This window comes from Anguilla anguilla, chromosome 4, assembly GCF_013347855.1.
Source record: "Anguilla anguilla isolate fAngAng1 chromosome 4, fAngAng1.pri, whole genome shotgun sequence".
Taxonomy (NCBI): domain Eukaryota; kingdom Metazoa; phylum Chordata; class Actinopteri; order Anguilliformes; family Anguillidae; genus Anguilla; species Anguilla anguilla.
In genome coordinates, this window is record NC_049204.1 from 46,304,928 (window position 1) to 46,319,928 (window position 15,001).

The 15,001-nt window shown below is 44.5% G+C and overlaps 1 protein-coding gene across 2 annotated transcripts in view; it reads left to right on the forward strand.

Moving 5' to 3' along the window:
• ptprn2 (protein tyrosine phosphatase receptor type N2) overlaps positions 1 to 15,001 on the forward strand; it is a 220,835-nt gene that overhangs the window by 75,060 nt on the left and 130,774 nt on the right. For both annotated transcript variants that reach the window (XM_035415416.1, XM_035415414.1), the window contains one exon: positions 2,972 to 3,051. In XM_035415416.1, the coding sequence (XP_035271307.1) occupies positions 2,972 to 3,051 (80 nt within the window). The remainder of the gene's footprint in view (positions 1 to 2,971; positions 3,052 to 15,001) is intronic.

Genomic DNA, 15,001 nt, shown 5'->3' on the forward strand with positions numbered 1-15,001 from the left:
CTGCAACTTGTAGAATTCAGACTTGTGGAGCCTATGTTTACTTACCGAGCCTCTAGACTAGACTGTGTTATCCTCTCATTTAGTCTGTCCCCTTTAGACAATCCTTTAAAAAAAAGGTGACAACGTGATGATTTGCCATTTTTAGCATTCCAGCATATTGTGAATGTTCTTACATCAGATATATCAGAAATAAGAAAATGTGATTATGCACTGACTATGTAATAATAGTAATAATAATAATAATAATAATAATAATAATAATAATAATAATAATAATAATAATAATAAATCTATATGTGAAATAGATAACTGTTACTACTATTTGTATGACATTTGATATAGGAGTGAATTAGAAAACCTAACATGATGAAAAGGTGGAATTTGAAGTTTTTTTGTGCCTTTCTGTGTCAGCGCTGTTCGGTGTGAACCCCCCTGAAAGTGAAATAAAAGAAAGCCTGTAACCACTAGCCAAGAAACATCAATACCTTGAAAAATTCAAACTCCGTATCTCTTATGTGTTCCACCCTCCATTAGGGTGGCTGGGCTTTTTGTTTGCCCGAGGCCGCTCCGCTGTACACAGCCTTCCCAGTGATCCGTGCCGTCGCCACACGCGCGCGTTTACACACAGGTGCGCTTCCAGCAGGTGGATATTGCGGTACGGGACCCCGCTGCCGAGGCCGGCGGCAGCAGCGCGTCTCCATTATTGCTTTTCAGAGCGTCTCTCCTGAGGTCGGCGAGACCGTCGGCGTGGTCGCGAGCGCGGAACGGGCGTTCCTCTTCGCGCGGTCGAAGACAGCTGCGTCCGTCCGTCCGCAACGCGTCAATCCCGGTCTGCGTTCTGCTCGTGGGCAAGATACCGGGGCCGTGATAATGCGTCCATTGTGTTCCCCGCCTCCGTTCTGAAAATAGCACGCCGTCCTGGGTTCTGAGATGCTGAAGGGTTATAAAAACAAGCTCTTTGTGTGTCTTCCCACTACTCCCAGCAGGACAAACAACATGGCCGATCCGCTCAGAACCGCCCCGGAACCTGGTCCGGGTCGAGTCGCACTGTCACGTCGGCGAACGCTCTATCCTTTGCTTTGTGGAAACTTTTTTTTTTTAAATATAAAAGTTTTGTGTGTTCGTGGTCGCCGTGGTTTTGTCCCCATTTTCTTTGCTTGGCCTTTCTTCTTTTTTAGACTCAGGAGAATAATTTCCATTTTGATACAATTTAGTATAGTCAACACCTGTGTGTGTGTGTGTGCATATTTAACTACAGCCAGCAGGGGGAGTAATTTGTTCACGCACAGAGTGTACTCTGGAGACAGGGAAATAAATGGCCCCCTAATCCACCTTTTTTCCCCTTGTTTGAAGAGTGAGTTGATAGAGATCTTTTCCCATTTGTTTTAGTCAAACTATAGAACACAAAAATATACTGAATACGGCACTGTCAAAATTCAAGTTAGTCTTTCATAAAACCCAGGTTGGTTTTGGTGTTTTTCAAATGTGTTTGACGTACAAAAAGATAGAATCATGGCCATTTAGGGCTTTACAAGCCACATCAGTCCTCTGACAGTCGTATTGACAGACTGCTTTCCTGGAGCTGTATTACAGAAGTCATAAATCTTCTTGGAAATGAAGAGATAGAGTGTACGAGTGCTACGGAGGAACCGGGTCTGTTTCTCTGCTGGAGTTCTGCTGCCCGTGGTCTTTGGTCCCAGACTTGCTGTGCTTCCTGCTTTCTTTTGTCGGAAACCACCGACTACTGTTCAACCCCACAATACTCACGACAGTGTGCCACACACATGCACGCACATACACACATATGCACCCACGCATGCATGCACACACACACGCCCAAATTCACACACACTCCTGCACACACACCTGCAAAACACATACGCACACTCACACACACACACACACACACATACACAGACACACACACACACACACGTGCGCACACACACACACACACGCACACACACACAATACACACGCAGACACACTCACACAGGAGCTCAGTTTCGGGAGAAGCGCCCAGGGAGTAATGGAGTTTTGGGGAGATCAAAGACACGTGCAGGGATGTGTGGGTGAGGGGTGCAGGGGCATCCCAGCCATTTGCAGACACCAGAGCCAGCTAGGGGACAGAGGGAGGCCCAGCCCAAACCCCTGTGTGGAGAGAGACTGTGGAGCTGGCTGTAGACCTGAACAGCACTCAGGGTTCTGTGTTTCAGGGCGTACGGGTGCAGACGAGGCAGCACCGATGCGTCTGCACACGCCACATTGTTTCCAGCCCCTCCGTCACTCACCGTCCAAATGACTCGCTCGTGAACCCTGGGAAAATCTCGCCGCGGTAATTTCGTCCCACAGACCTTTGAGGCCCGCCACAGAAGCTCTTCAACTTCAATTTTTCACATTCAATGTGCTGTTGAACGTTGACACTGAAACACTTTGCATTCTGATTGAATCTTCCCCCCTCAGCCAGCTTTCTTCCCACCCTTCATGCTGGAAAGAACCAAAATGGCCGCTGCCATGTAGACTAGCTCATTAAACTACACATTGTTGTCGTGGAAAACAACAAAACATAAATATGTTTGATTGAATGTGCAAACAATTGGAACACTATGACAATAGAATTAACCATGTATGTATGGAAAGCAACACATTACTTTTTCATACTGACTGACAGTCTAGGAGTCCGTTAACATTTCAATACTGCGGTGAAAATGGAGCGTCCGTTTGATGGCAGACAGTGGCCATTTTAACAGCACTGAGGTCGCCGGGGGTAGGAAGCAAACAAGGTTTTGAGCCACAATATGGCAGGGCTTTCATGTTTGTGTTTGGGCGGGGGTTGGGTGGAGAAGCTTTCAAAATAGAAAGAAAAAAGTGCAGCAAACAGGTCTCTGCCATGAAAGAAGTGGTTTTTATTGGAAGCACAGAGGCTCTGCAGTCACTTTATTCCTCCCCCCACCCCCGCCATCTCTTTCAGAGTGCAGGGCCCAGCTGTGACCTTCAAAGTGCGGCCCAACCCTCAGCACGTCTCCACCGCAGATGTGGCCCATGCGGCAGGTAGGTCTGCTCCTCTCTGCCATTAGCGCTCACACCCCCGGGAAGCATGTAGCACGCCTCACGTGTAGCTCCACCTCCATCAGGTCAGAGTGGACAAAATGGCCTACAGAAGCTATCTGAGCATTTCTCATTAAAAAATGTAAAAATAAGAAGTATGTATATAACTCTGTGTGTTTATATTTGTATGTGTGTGTGTGTGTGCATGAGTGAGTGGGTCCTTTTCAGGTACACTGTTTTATAGACGTATGTCAAATACAGAAATACAGTTCCATCCTATAAACTGACATTGAGGCTATATTTTTGCTTCCTGATATAAAAAAAAGAAAAAGATTTTTAGTCTATTGTCCATGCCATGGTGGTGGCTGTGAGTCTATGTTTTGTGACCTACAGTAGACTGCCCCATGGGGATCTCAATCTTACATTAAACATACCTACTCAGTGGCTGCATTTGAAAGAATTTTCTGGTAATCCTGTTCAGTTAAACAATCAATTCTTCCAGATTGCAATCAAAAAATCTCCACATTTCATGATGACAGACAATTCAGTGGAATGGCAGGATATGTTATACAATTCTGATGTTCCATACGATTGCTAATTATGACTTTGCTTTGCTCTTTTATTATATTCAGTAGCTGAACATGTCCGGACAGGCACATCTTTTTATAGTGAGACAGCCTGAAGTGTGCTGACAGAAAAGTGTCAAATAGAAAGAGAGAAAAAAAAGTCCAAGCATAAAGCTGCACCTCTGACATCATCTGATGTAGGACCAGCTCAGTGGTCTGACACTACTTCTCAGGATGACAGAAACAGTGTGGATCTCAGAATCCCCGAGTCGCTGTGGTAAAAGTGAACCTTCGTGCGTAAATTAAGCGTAAGAAAATCAGCACACGCGCTCTCACGCAATCACCACGCGCGACGGCGCTCGGTTCAGTAACGAGACAGCAGAAAACTGTCTCTTCCAGTACGTAGAATTTAAATTTCTTAAAGATTAAGGTGAAACGCCAAGCTCTGGCCTGTAGCCTTCACCGGTTAGAGCTGGGGCCGTGTCATTAGCTGGCTGTGACCAAGGGCTCCACAGCAGCATGACACAATTACTGCTAGCCTCCTGCTGGGTAAGGGTGGGCTGAGGCTGGCTGGAGTTCCTTCGGTTGATACTGTATTTATGCTCCATAGTTGTGTACAGATTACTGGTTGTTTTTATTGGGAGATGCGCCTCTCCTCAGACCAGTGCTGTCTCCCCTGTTGCACTGCCTGGCCTGAAGCGCGTAGTGCAATCTCTGTCTCTCGGGTGTACGGTATTTGGACGAGTGCACCTGTCCAGCTGCAGCGCCCCTGTGCATGTTTTAGCATAATAATAATAATAATAATAATAATAGTAATAATAATAATAATAATAATAACTAGACAGTTCCTGCAGAAATTGTGAAGTGTGGTTGCCACCAATGCGAAGTCGACTTTGTGCTGAACAGTCTGGCGTCTGACATGAAGCCAAACATGACCCCATTTAGCCAATGCCTGGCTCTGTTAAGGCTGTATTCGCTAGCAGCGGTCAGTCTTCTCCAGATTCGGTGAGGGAGGATATCCAAAAACACCAATTTTGAACATGGAAAAAGAGAGTGAATTTCCCTGATTTCTTCCTTAATGTGCCGCATTAGCCTAAGCCTGTCGTTTCTCTCCATTCCAATGCTGTTCCCTCTGAGGTGTTATTGTTGGATTATTTTACTATCATCCTTTTTATGAGAAATATCATGATATGAAATGCCAAATTGCCCATTCCTTAGTGAAGCTGTTTCACTAAGAAATGGGCACACTAATAATTTCAAAAATCGCAGTTTGCATACGGGATGAATGAGGATTTTGGTTAAAAAAACAAAAAACAAAAAAAACAAAAGGGAAATATCGTGACACCATCCTGCGGTTTAATTTGAAACGTTGCGAGAGCTTTGGGCTGCGGTCGTGAGTGGCTCTGAGACGAGGCGCGTGCGAGCGGAGCTGTCGCCGCGGGTTTCGTCTGCAAAGATAACAACGCACCTGCCGTAACCCCGCGGATGAGACGAAAGCGGCTAATTCTCCAGATAGCACCTGATCCTGCCTGAGAACGTGAGACTGGCCTCCGGGTTAGAGCGGCTGGAGACGGAACCCGCTACCCCTGCTTCACTGATCAGCTGTGCACATCTCGCTCACAGTTCTCCCGTCTGACTGCAGCGTCAGCAGGGGGACCGCGCGATTGTTGATTATCAACACGTAGGGAGGCCTGTTGGGAGCGCAGAGTCGGACATAAATGTCAGACAAAATGTTAGGTAAACACGGCTCCCCCTTCCAGCCGATCATCCACAAATTATGAATGCGCTTTGTGAGTCAGACCGGAATGCACGCTTTGGCATATGGAGCCGAGGCTCCTGTTTGATCAGCGCTAGTCCTTAAGACTTGATTCACGATGCAACGTCAAACCCTGTCTGATGAGTTGTAAAATCAACAAAATCAACGAAAGTACTGTGCTAAAATTAAAAATGCCACTTTAATTTCTTAGTCAAAGCTCTGTTAGTTAATACGCAATAAATGCCTGTGTGTCAAAACATTGTCCTGACAAATTGCAGTGATATCACCACATTGGAGAGAAATAGCAGTATGTGGCCCCTACACTGTTTTATTTCATGTTTATTTTGAACCAGCACACATTTGTAATTGTATTTCTTTGTGTATTGGATGTGCATATAGATAGTACACCTGGCTTTTCTCAGGAAACGCAAAGGGAGCACTGTCATCCTGTTTTGGACACTGAGACACAGTCAAGGACAAGTATTTGTCCTTAATCTCTATTTAATGGATGATATATGCTCAAATATGGACACACTCCCGATATGTGCTCAAATGTGTGTGTGTAAGCATGCATGCTGACAGAAACATGCATGCGCACGCACGCACACACACACACACACACACACACTTACATTCTCAGTGACTCGCATATGTAGTTGCTTTTTCACGCACCAACAGAAAAGTAAAAGAAAACAAATGATTCAAAATAGCAATAATTCAGCCGACCATATTGAATTCATATGTTGATGAATGCTCTGCTTTGATACTTTTTAAATCAACGCTCTGCGCATAGGTTATTTATTTTGTTGCAGATACATATTATGAATGTGAAGACTACTGCTCTGTTGATCTGTCATGACTGTGGGATTACTATGCTAACAGTTATGCAAATGTGGGAGGAGAGATGCGATATCCTGGTGGAAGCCATTTAAATGATCTATGGCTGCTCTCACCACCACCTTGAATATTGAAAGCATTTTGGGAGGTCCCCCTGCATTGTTGGTTTGATGGCTGCTACCCTTGTTCTCTGTTCAACTGGAAAACCTGTGAACAAAGGCCTATTCTGACTAATCCCGATGCAGCAGGAAAATAAAAAGATTAACGGCTCTGCAGTAAACTCTGGGAATGTTTATGAAAATCATTTTCTGACACTTGGGATGGAAATGAGGCGAGCGGTTGATGAAGTTGAGAGCGGAGCTGCAAATACGTTGTTAAAATGTGCCGTTAAGCCCTCTCCACTCCACCTCGGCGTGAATGGCTCGCCTTGATGAGACGCCCGTACCTCGGAGTCGTCCGCGAGCGCGTAAATCACCAGGGGCTTTGAAATTGCTTCTGTCAGAATAGGTTACGCTCATTGCTAACCTTTTTTTCTCCTCCCTCTTTCTGCTGACAGATTTGGGCTTTCACACATCCCCTTTGTTTTTGCGGGGCGCACGTTGAGGTGTATACATTTATTTAGCGTTTTTTTTTACTCTTCGCCGGCGCCTCTTTTTTTTTGAACGCGCTGAGGATACGCCATTGATCTTGGCGAGTATGTGAACCGCACACAGTGGCGTGGTGGACTTTGATTCGGCTTGGCGTGACTCGCCGCGTCACGGAGCAGAAAGCCTTATTGCATATTAAGCCTTCTGCAATGCAGCTCTGCGCTGTATGATGTAGTGTGCTGCAGAAGTCCATTTTGTAGGAACACGGATACAAAAATGTGCTTATAAAGAGGGTGTCTCATTTTAAATGAGGATTCTCATCAGTAGGAAATAACACTCCAGCCACTGTTGTGTGTCCAACGTGTAAAATGCTAAATGAATGGCATGCTTATACAATATTTTGTAGGTAGCCGTCATGACACCCTAACATGTCAGTCTTAATGGAGTTATTCTATAATATTATCATGGATCTGCAAATGCTGGACATAGAGTTTAATGTACAAACATGTGAAGAAGCTCTTTCATTCATGAAGGAAAAGTCGTTTCGTTTTTACATCATTATAGTTTCTACTCTGTGAGAAGGTTTCTCTTCATTGAAATACAAAGAAATGGTGACCCATTGTCCTGTCCTAACCATGGTAAGCAGAAACATAATGTGTTAGAGTGTAGTTAGCGGTTTGAATTATGATTCTCTTGTCTTGTCCCTCCTTGCATGACTTGCCCCATATAGCCAGAGGAGACCAGTAACCTGTTAGCCAAAATGGATAAGCTGCACCCTGGGTTCCAATTGGGAACACAGGACTGTGTTATTTTTCACTGGGTCCTGCTGAAATGTTTACAGTGTACAGTCAAGTCATGATCGGGTGTAATTGTGTGGGGCTCAGTGTAAATTGCTTTGGTGCCTCCTTTTAAATCCTCAGCAAATGAAGATCACGAGAGCCGTTGGCTGCGTCAAGCGGAACAGAGACAGGACGTCGAGGATTGTTTTTTAAGTCACTCGCTCAATGCCGTGCCCGCCAGCCGTCCGCGAAGGGAAAGAAAGAAAGAGAAAGAAAGAAAGCGTCGGTCAAAGGGGCGAGCAGATTGTTATTTCAAGAGCCCGGGGCCCGCTGGCTCCCTCCCCCGTCAGATGCTCAGAGGAGCGTTGAGGGCAAAGGGCTCTGTTGTCAGGGACGTGTAGATGGTGGGTGGCAGGGGTGGTGACCTCGATTGTCTCCACTTTTATTTTGGGGTGGGTTGGGGGGTGAGCTGGAGCCTGTAGGCCACTGCCAAAGCTACGCCCTGACCGTGAGAACGCACACCAGTGAATATGGACAGGGGTCAGTGCCACTTAACACAGGGATGTCACACCCCCCTAAAATATAAAGCCAGTGTTTTAATGCCTTGACTTTGGCAGAGGTGGGGTTGCATTGCTGGATGTCCATTGGACAGCCCTCAGAAGGTGTTGGGAATTTATTTAAACCTTTTATGAGTTTCAAAAGTCACATTTGTGTATGCACACACATACCATAAACACGTAGTGTGTATATGTTTGTGAATATTATGAAATGTCATGCATATTAAAACACCTTATTAAAACGTTGCATGGGTCAGGCATTACATTTGCTGGTGGCATTTATTGAAAGTGCGATCTTAGATTCTTCTAGACTGTTCTCTTACTGAACCAGTCTGAACCTGTTGCCTGTCTATTTTGAGTCGTTTTACATACTTGCTCTGTTCTTGCACCTGCTGGTGTGGTGTGAAGCATGCTAAAGGGTTGTTAATGCGTGTGATTAGCGTCGTATTTAATGTCTACAGTAGATTGCCCCAGCTTTCTGTTGTGGCATATTTAAAGGAATGAAAGCAGGCACATTCAAAGAACTGAAATAATATAGTAGTAATACGTTTTATCATTATAATGGTCAAGCTCTAGGAACATGAGGTTTAGCCTGCTGTCAGCGGTAAAATTAAAAATATTAATGGTAGTGAACTAAACATGGCTGATGTGACCTATATGCTGTGGCATAGAGTTTACCAACATCTGGAATTCTGCGGGTGGAATGTGACATCACTTTTGTACGTGATAGCGAATGAAATTACACTTAATTCCTAGAGGCAAAAAGCACAACCTCAGGCAGCATTTTAGAATAGGTCTTGTAGGCTTGATTGGACTCAAAATCAGAGGACTGAGAAGCCCATGACATTTGGATACTGTCATTGTTATGTTCTTCAAACCACCGGCCAACTACTCCTGCTCTGTGAGTACGGACATTGTTATAGTGAAAGACAGCCCTCTCTGCAGGAAAGAAATGCTACAACGTGTGGCGAAGATGGTCACTTAGTAACCATTAAGTAACAATCAACACCAATTTTGCCTTATATGGTTGTGAGTGCGCCAAAGACATGGCATTACAGAACTACAAGAATCCTTCACTATTGGAACACTATTGTGTTTCAGTTTTTTTTTTTCCACTACGTCTATTTGAAATAGTATTATTAAGCGATGATTGACATCGACCTTGTCTTCAAAGCGTTTGACTGCACCAAACGCGTGGTGTTACAGGATCAATAGAACTCTTCACTGTTAGAGCGATGTTGTGTTTCAAATTTTTTGTTCTCTACCTGAATTTACAATACTGCTGGGAGTGCCCTTCACCCATTCACTGTACATTTAGGAGGGCTGCGTGGAACCAAACATTACAGGTCCTGTGAGTTGAATGCACATTGTATTGACCTGCAGGAAAGTTTTGAGCACATCATGGCTGGCGCCATCCTGGTTGACGTTTCACATTCAGTCAGAGAGCGCTGAAGGCATGCATCACTGCAGATTCAACTGAATTCCTCCATATTTCCCCCCAAAAACTAAATGATAAGGCTGCCAAGAAAGATAATGACCAATACTCAATCTTTGTTGCTTAGTGTCTCCAGTTCAATCCCCTACTAGTTTCCTGTGCCGCCTCCCCCCTAGGTCAGTGTCCTAATATGGATGTGATACGGTTGCCCTGACGTCACACAGTCGCGAAGCTGTCGAGGATTTTTGGTGTAGATTTGTGAGGAGCTAGTCAATGCCGTCTTGTGTGTATGCGTCAGGAGAATGGGAGGGACGGCGTTACTATTCCCGCGTCCCGCGTTCCGCTCCGCTAATTCTTTGTATTGCGCGTAAGAATGGAGCCAGCCTGCTCCACATCGCCCCCCCCCCCCCCCCCCGCTCCCCATTCGTGAAGCCTCTGTAGCCCTGAGGGGCATCAGGTTGGACGTCACAGTAAATCGCGACAAATGAAATCACGTCGTATTATTGCCTCATTAGCACGGCGTGCAAAGTTGCGATGAAAACCGGGGAGTGTGACTTATAATTAGGGAAACATTGGCAGCAAAATCCCCTTCTTCTTTTTAATTAATTTATTTATTTATTTTGCAGCTGAGTAGATTAGCATAGATCTCATACGCTGACGGAGTTGACCTTCACTCCAGCAAACACTTGTCAAAATGCCAAATGTAATTACCTGGCTCTTTAGGAAAAGTAAGAGAGTTTATCTGCCCGGATACTCGTTGCTGCCAATGAGAAGGGTCGGTGGAAGCCTTCAACAGCCATCGGAGTCGGCCGTACCAAGTGTACATTTGTCCATAGGTGAGGTCAGGCTAGGTAATGAATTAACAGACTTGGATGGGAGAACTTTATGTGCGGCAGGGAGAGTAATGGAAGGGTTCTGAATATATCATGAGAAGAGAGAACTGAATATCGACTGAATACCCTGTATACGGGTATATGCACAGACAAGCTTCCGATGCAAGTCTACCCATCCACAGGCTGTATATTCACATTAGACCATTCTGTCTCATCCAAACCCCTTCTTAAAACATCAAGAACATGTAACATATAGGCTACCTATCAATCCGGGCAAGAAGCCACACGTCCCCAAACAGATCTCTCTTTAGTGATTGTGATTTGGTGTTTCACTCTGAATGCCCTCCACAGCTACGCTAATGTAGCGGCGTAGCGCTCTGGCAGATAATTACTATGCTCTGGCTGTGCGGAGGCAGTGTCGCGGTGCTCCAAGTGTTAAACGTCTGCTCTCGCAGTTCCCTCCACCCGCGTGACACCAGACTGCTAATGTCATGATCAGTAGTCTAGCCTTCATCCCTCCATAATGTCGCGGAATAAGGCCCACTTGAAGAATGACACATCGCAAATGATCCTTGTCGTCTCTGTCGATTACCGATATGGTATACAGTACGCGCGCGGATTGCCTCCGCAATTCTTTTTTTTCTCTCTCTCTTTTTCCTATCTTTCCATAAACACCTGGCTTAGGAGAGGACTTGCGGGGGGAATGCGGGTTTGATAATACTGTACACAAACGATTCCATCGATTTCCTTCCCTTTCCCGCCATGCAGTCCTTGCATCCATTTGCAAAATGACTGAGAAGGTGGCTCTGGACTAACATCCCAGCATTTGTCGGTACGGGTATTGTTTGGGATTACCGGTTCCACCATCGGCTTCATCGATTTCTCTCCTCATTGCACTGAGAATTGGCATCCCACAGGAAAATGGGTAACTGTGCTAAGCCAGGAGGGAGATTGTTTCCGAACTCCACCGAGCAATTAACAGTTACTTTGCCTGTCAATCAAAAACAATCCCACCAGGCTTAAAGGTAATCGATTACATTTGCTTCTCAAGACTAAGTCCAGGTCTTTTTCCCCCCCTGTTTTTACATTTTACCTCGATTGACTTCACAAGTTTGTATGGTCAAAATAATCTGGAATATGACAATACTAGTAGTTTTTGACCCAGTATTTCTTCTGTGCTATACTGCCTGGCCGAAGGTACGTGGACACCTGACATCCAACATTTCATCCAAAGTTATGGACATTAATATGGAGATGGTCCACCTTTTGCTGCTTTAACAACCTCCCCTCCTCTGGGAAGGCAAGATGTTGGAGCATTGCTGCAGGGATTTGCTTCCATGCATAAGTGAGGTCGGGCACTGATTGGGCGATTAGGCCTGTCTCGCAGTTGGCTTTCCAATTTTTTATTTTTTTTTTATTTTCGTTTCACCTTTATTTCACCAGGCAAGTCATTAAGAACAAATTCTTATTTACAATGGCGGCCTGCCAATTGATCCCAAAGGCGTTGGATGAGGTTGAGCTTAGGGTTCTGTGCAGGCTAGTCAAGTTCTTCCATACCGCTCTTGATAACGCCATTTCTAAATGGACCTCACAGTGTGCCCGGGGGCATTGTCATGCTGGACCAGGAAAAGGGCCTTCCCCAAACTGTTTGGGAAGCACAGAATCATCCTGAATGTGATTGTATGCTGTATTATTTAGATTTGCCTTCACTGGAACTGAGGGGCCTAGACCAAACCATGAGAAACAGCCCCAGGCCAAGGGATGTCCAGATACTTTTAGTGATATAGTGCAATATTAGTAATATCCTCTTCAAACAGTGCTTCCGTTGTAGCGTATGGATCTGAAATGGCCCCGGGCGCTCTGTTGTTTCCATACGCTGCCCTTCACTGTGCGGTCTTCAGCGTTTCCTGCTTGCGTTTGTGCGCCAGGCTTTGACCTCCGGCTGGAGGACAGAATCCGCACACGCCACGCTCCTCTGCTTCCCTACCTCGCTGAACACCCCGGCCCAAGTCACTTCCTGTCTGTCTCAGAGTCTTCATCCATGGCTGCTCTGCCCAGCTGAGCGTGCTCTCTGACGGTGATCAAAGTCTTCCTCAGACCCCCCCCCCCCCCCTTCTTCTCCATCAGGGGCTCTGGCCAAAGGAAAGAATCCTTCACCCCCCTCCAGCCCAGCACCACCGGTCCCGATGGCACCTGCCAATCACACGCAGCCCCCCACCCCACGGCCCTGCGAGAGCGTTACTCACGCACCCGATCCCGCGCTTTCAGAGCTCAGTCAGATCAGACGTGTCTGAATGTACGTGCGCTGCTACGCGGTCACCGAGAGCTGGGGCATCGCCATAAACTCCAGGTCACTGGATCCCCCTGTGCACTGCGCTCATCGCCATGGCTACGCTTACATCGGGTGAATGGCATGACTGACACGCTGTGCAGGATCCGTCTGCCTCCATCTCTTTGTATGAGAACAAAAAGGGATGCATATTTTCCATGTAGCGTACATTTAGCCTCACAGGTCAAAGGGTCGAACATTTATCCTTCAGTCGTATAAAGAACATTGACCCTCACCCATGTAAGCTTTCAGCATTTTCTGTTCTATATTAATTAAATCTCTAAGTAATGCTAATTCATATATATGTGGATTGGAGCTCCTATTGGAACCAGGTGTTATGGCCAAAATTGAGTTTCTAGGCTACACGCACAAGCAGGGGATTTGGTGTTGGAACAAGGTTGTTTATGCTAAAAAGAACATCATACCTGTGATGAAATATCATGGAAGTATCACCTTAGATTCTTCTTTTCCTCTTCACAGTGTGTGGGGACAACACACACCTGTGTCCTCTGTCTTCTGTGCCTGTGTCCTCTGTCCTCTGTTTGAAGCTTTGTGGCTATTGTCCTATCAGTGATTTGTTGTATGTTTAGCCATTTATGTTTTTAAAAACCCATGACCTCATTTGTGTAGGTCAGCAACCGTCTGTCTCTTTTTATTTGACAGCTCTTTGGCTTTCCTCATGGTGACGGATGACAAAGGGAAGTTATATGTGTGTTACCTAACTTTTTTTACTCTAGTGACACAGGATGTGAGTCAAGGCTCATATAGAATTGAGACTGAGATTAATTTAAGTCAGTTACATTTTGTTGCAGTTTTTATGTTGTTTGATTTTATTTAAAATATGTGGTGTGCCAATCATTTTGGCACTTCTATTTTTGAGAGGAAATAGCATTTCTCAATAAAACAAGCCTTTTAAAATAATAATTGTAATTTGAATAAATGTGAGCATGAAACATCTCATAATCTGTGAAGTTTGTTTTATATTTTATTATTATTATTATTATTTTCTTTCTTATTTTTTTCTTCATTTTTTATCAAGGGTGGCAGTAATTGTGGACCTGACTGCATATGTACACATTGTATTACGCTGATGTATCAAATGTTCTCATGCGGACCACGTAAGTGTAAATACAGGAGAATGTAAATGCATTCACCTGATTCATGAGCCAGTAGTGCCAGAACCGGCAAATAACATTCCAAGACCAGTGAGTGTATACAGTATGCAACTTCAGTAGTGCACTAATGCAAGTTAGCTACGCAGCAACATTTACAGTGTATATTCGCACCACATACAACCATGTACAAGAACCTGCATCAACCCATTCCTTTAGAGGAAACCCAGTCAATATTGGTATAAAAAAATCTTTAAGAATGTAATATTTTTCAAGGCCCAGATGTAAGCGAATGGTTGTTATTATCACATGGGGTTCTGTCCACTTAAAGGGTATGTGTTGGAGGGGATGCATTGGCCTTTTCCCCCACTTTCTATCATGGAGGTTTGTAGAAGACAAAATGAGCACTTGTTCTGGAACAGTCTCGCTCGTGTTTAACATTTGCATTTGATCTCAATTATCGATCATATTGACCTCCCCGTGAACTTGAGGCTTCTCGATGCACTGAAAGGAAAGCAACTGTTACTTGAAAATCCAACTGAACCACATGCTGAAATGCATGTTTGGATTTCTCAAAGTGGAGTTAGACAGAGAGGCCGTCAGACCGAGTTCATGTTTATCAGTGGGGCTGCTCTATAGAGGGCATTAGTAAGTGTGAACACTGTTTGCTGGTGAAGCACTTTTCCAAGGTATTTGGAGAATCCTGACATTAATAATTCAATGCTGTTTTCAAGTCCAGAAGTAAAAAATCAAGTGAACACAGAGATTTATAATAGTGAAAACAAGGTAGAACAGAAGGTAAATCATTTGGATGTGGACATAGTCCCAAATATTTTAACAGTTGTGAAATTCTGACACCAATGGGAAGGGAATCTGCAAAAAACAAAAAATTAGCCAATCTTTTATAGTCTTGGACTTAAAATCTAATTTCTGTTGCTTTTTTTGCTCAATAACACAAAAAGATTACTGATGAGGTGAACAGTTTAACTAATTTCAGGATTTGTCAACGGGGTGAGGCAATTTCACTTTTCAAACAAAAAATGATTTTAAAACAAAACTTTAAAAAAAAAAAAAAATTTTAATCTCATTGCAAGATTAAACCACTTGGTAAGACACTTTTTGCTACGGAGTTCTGAAATGTTTTTTTTCAAAAAACATTTTA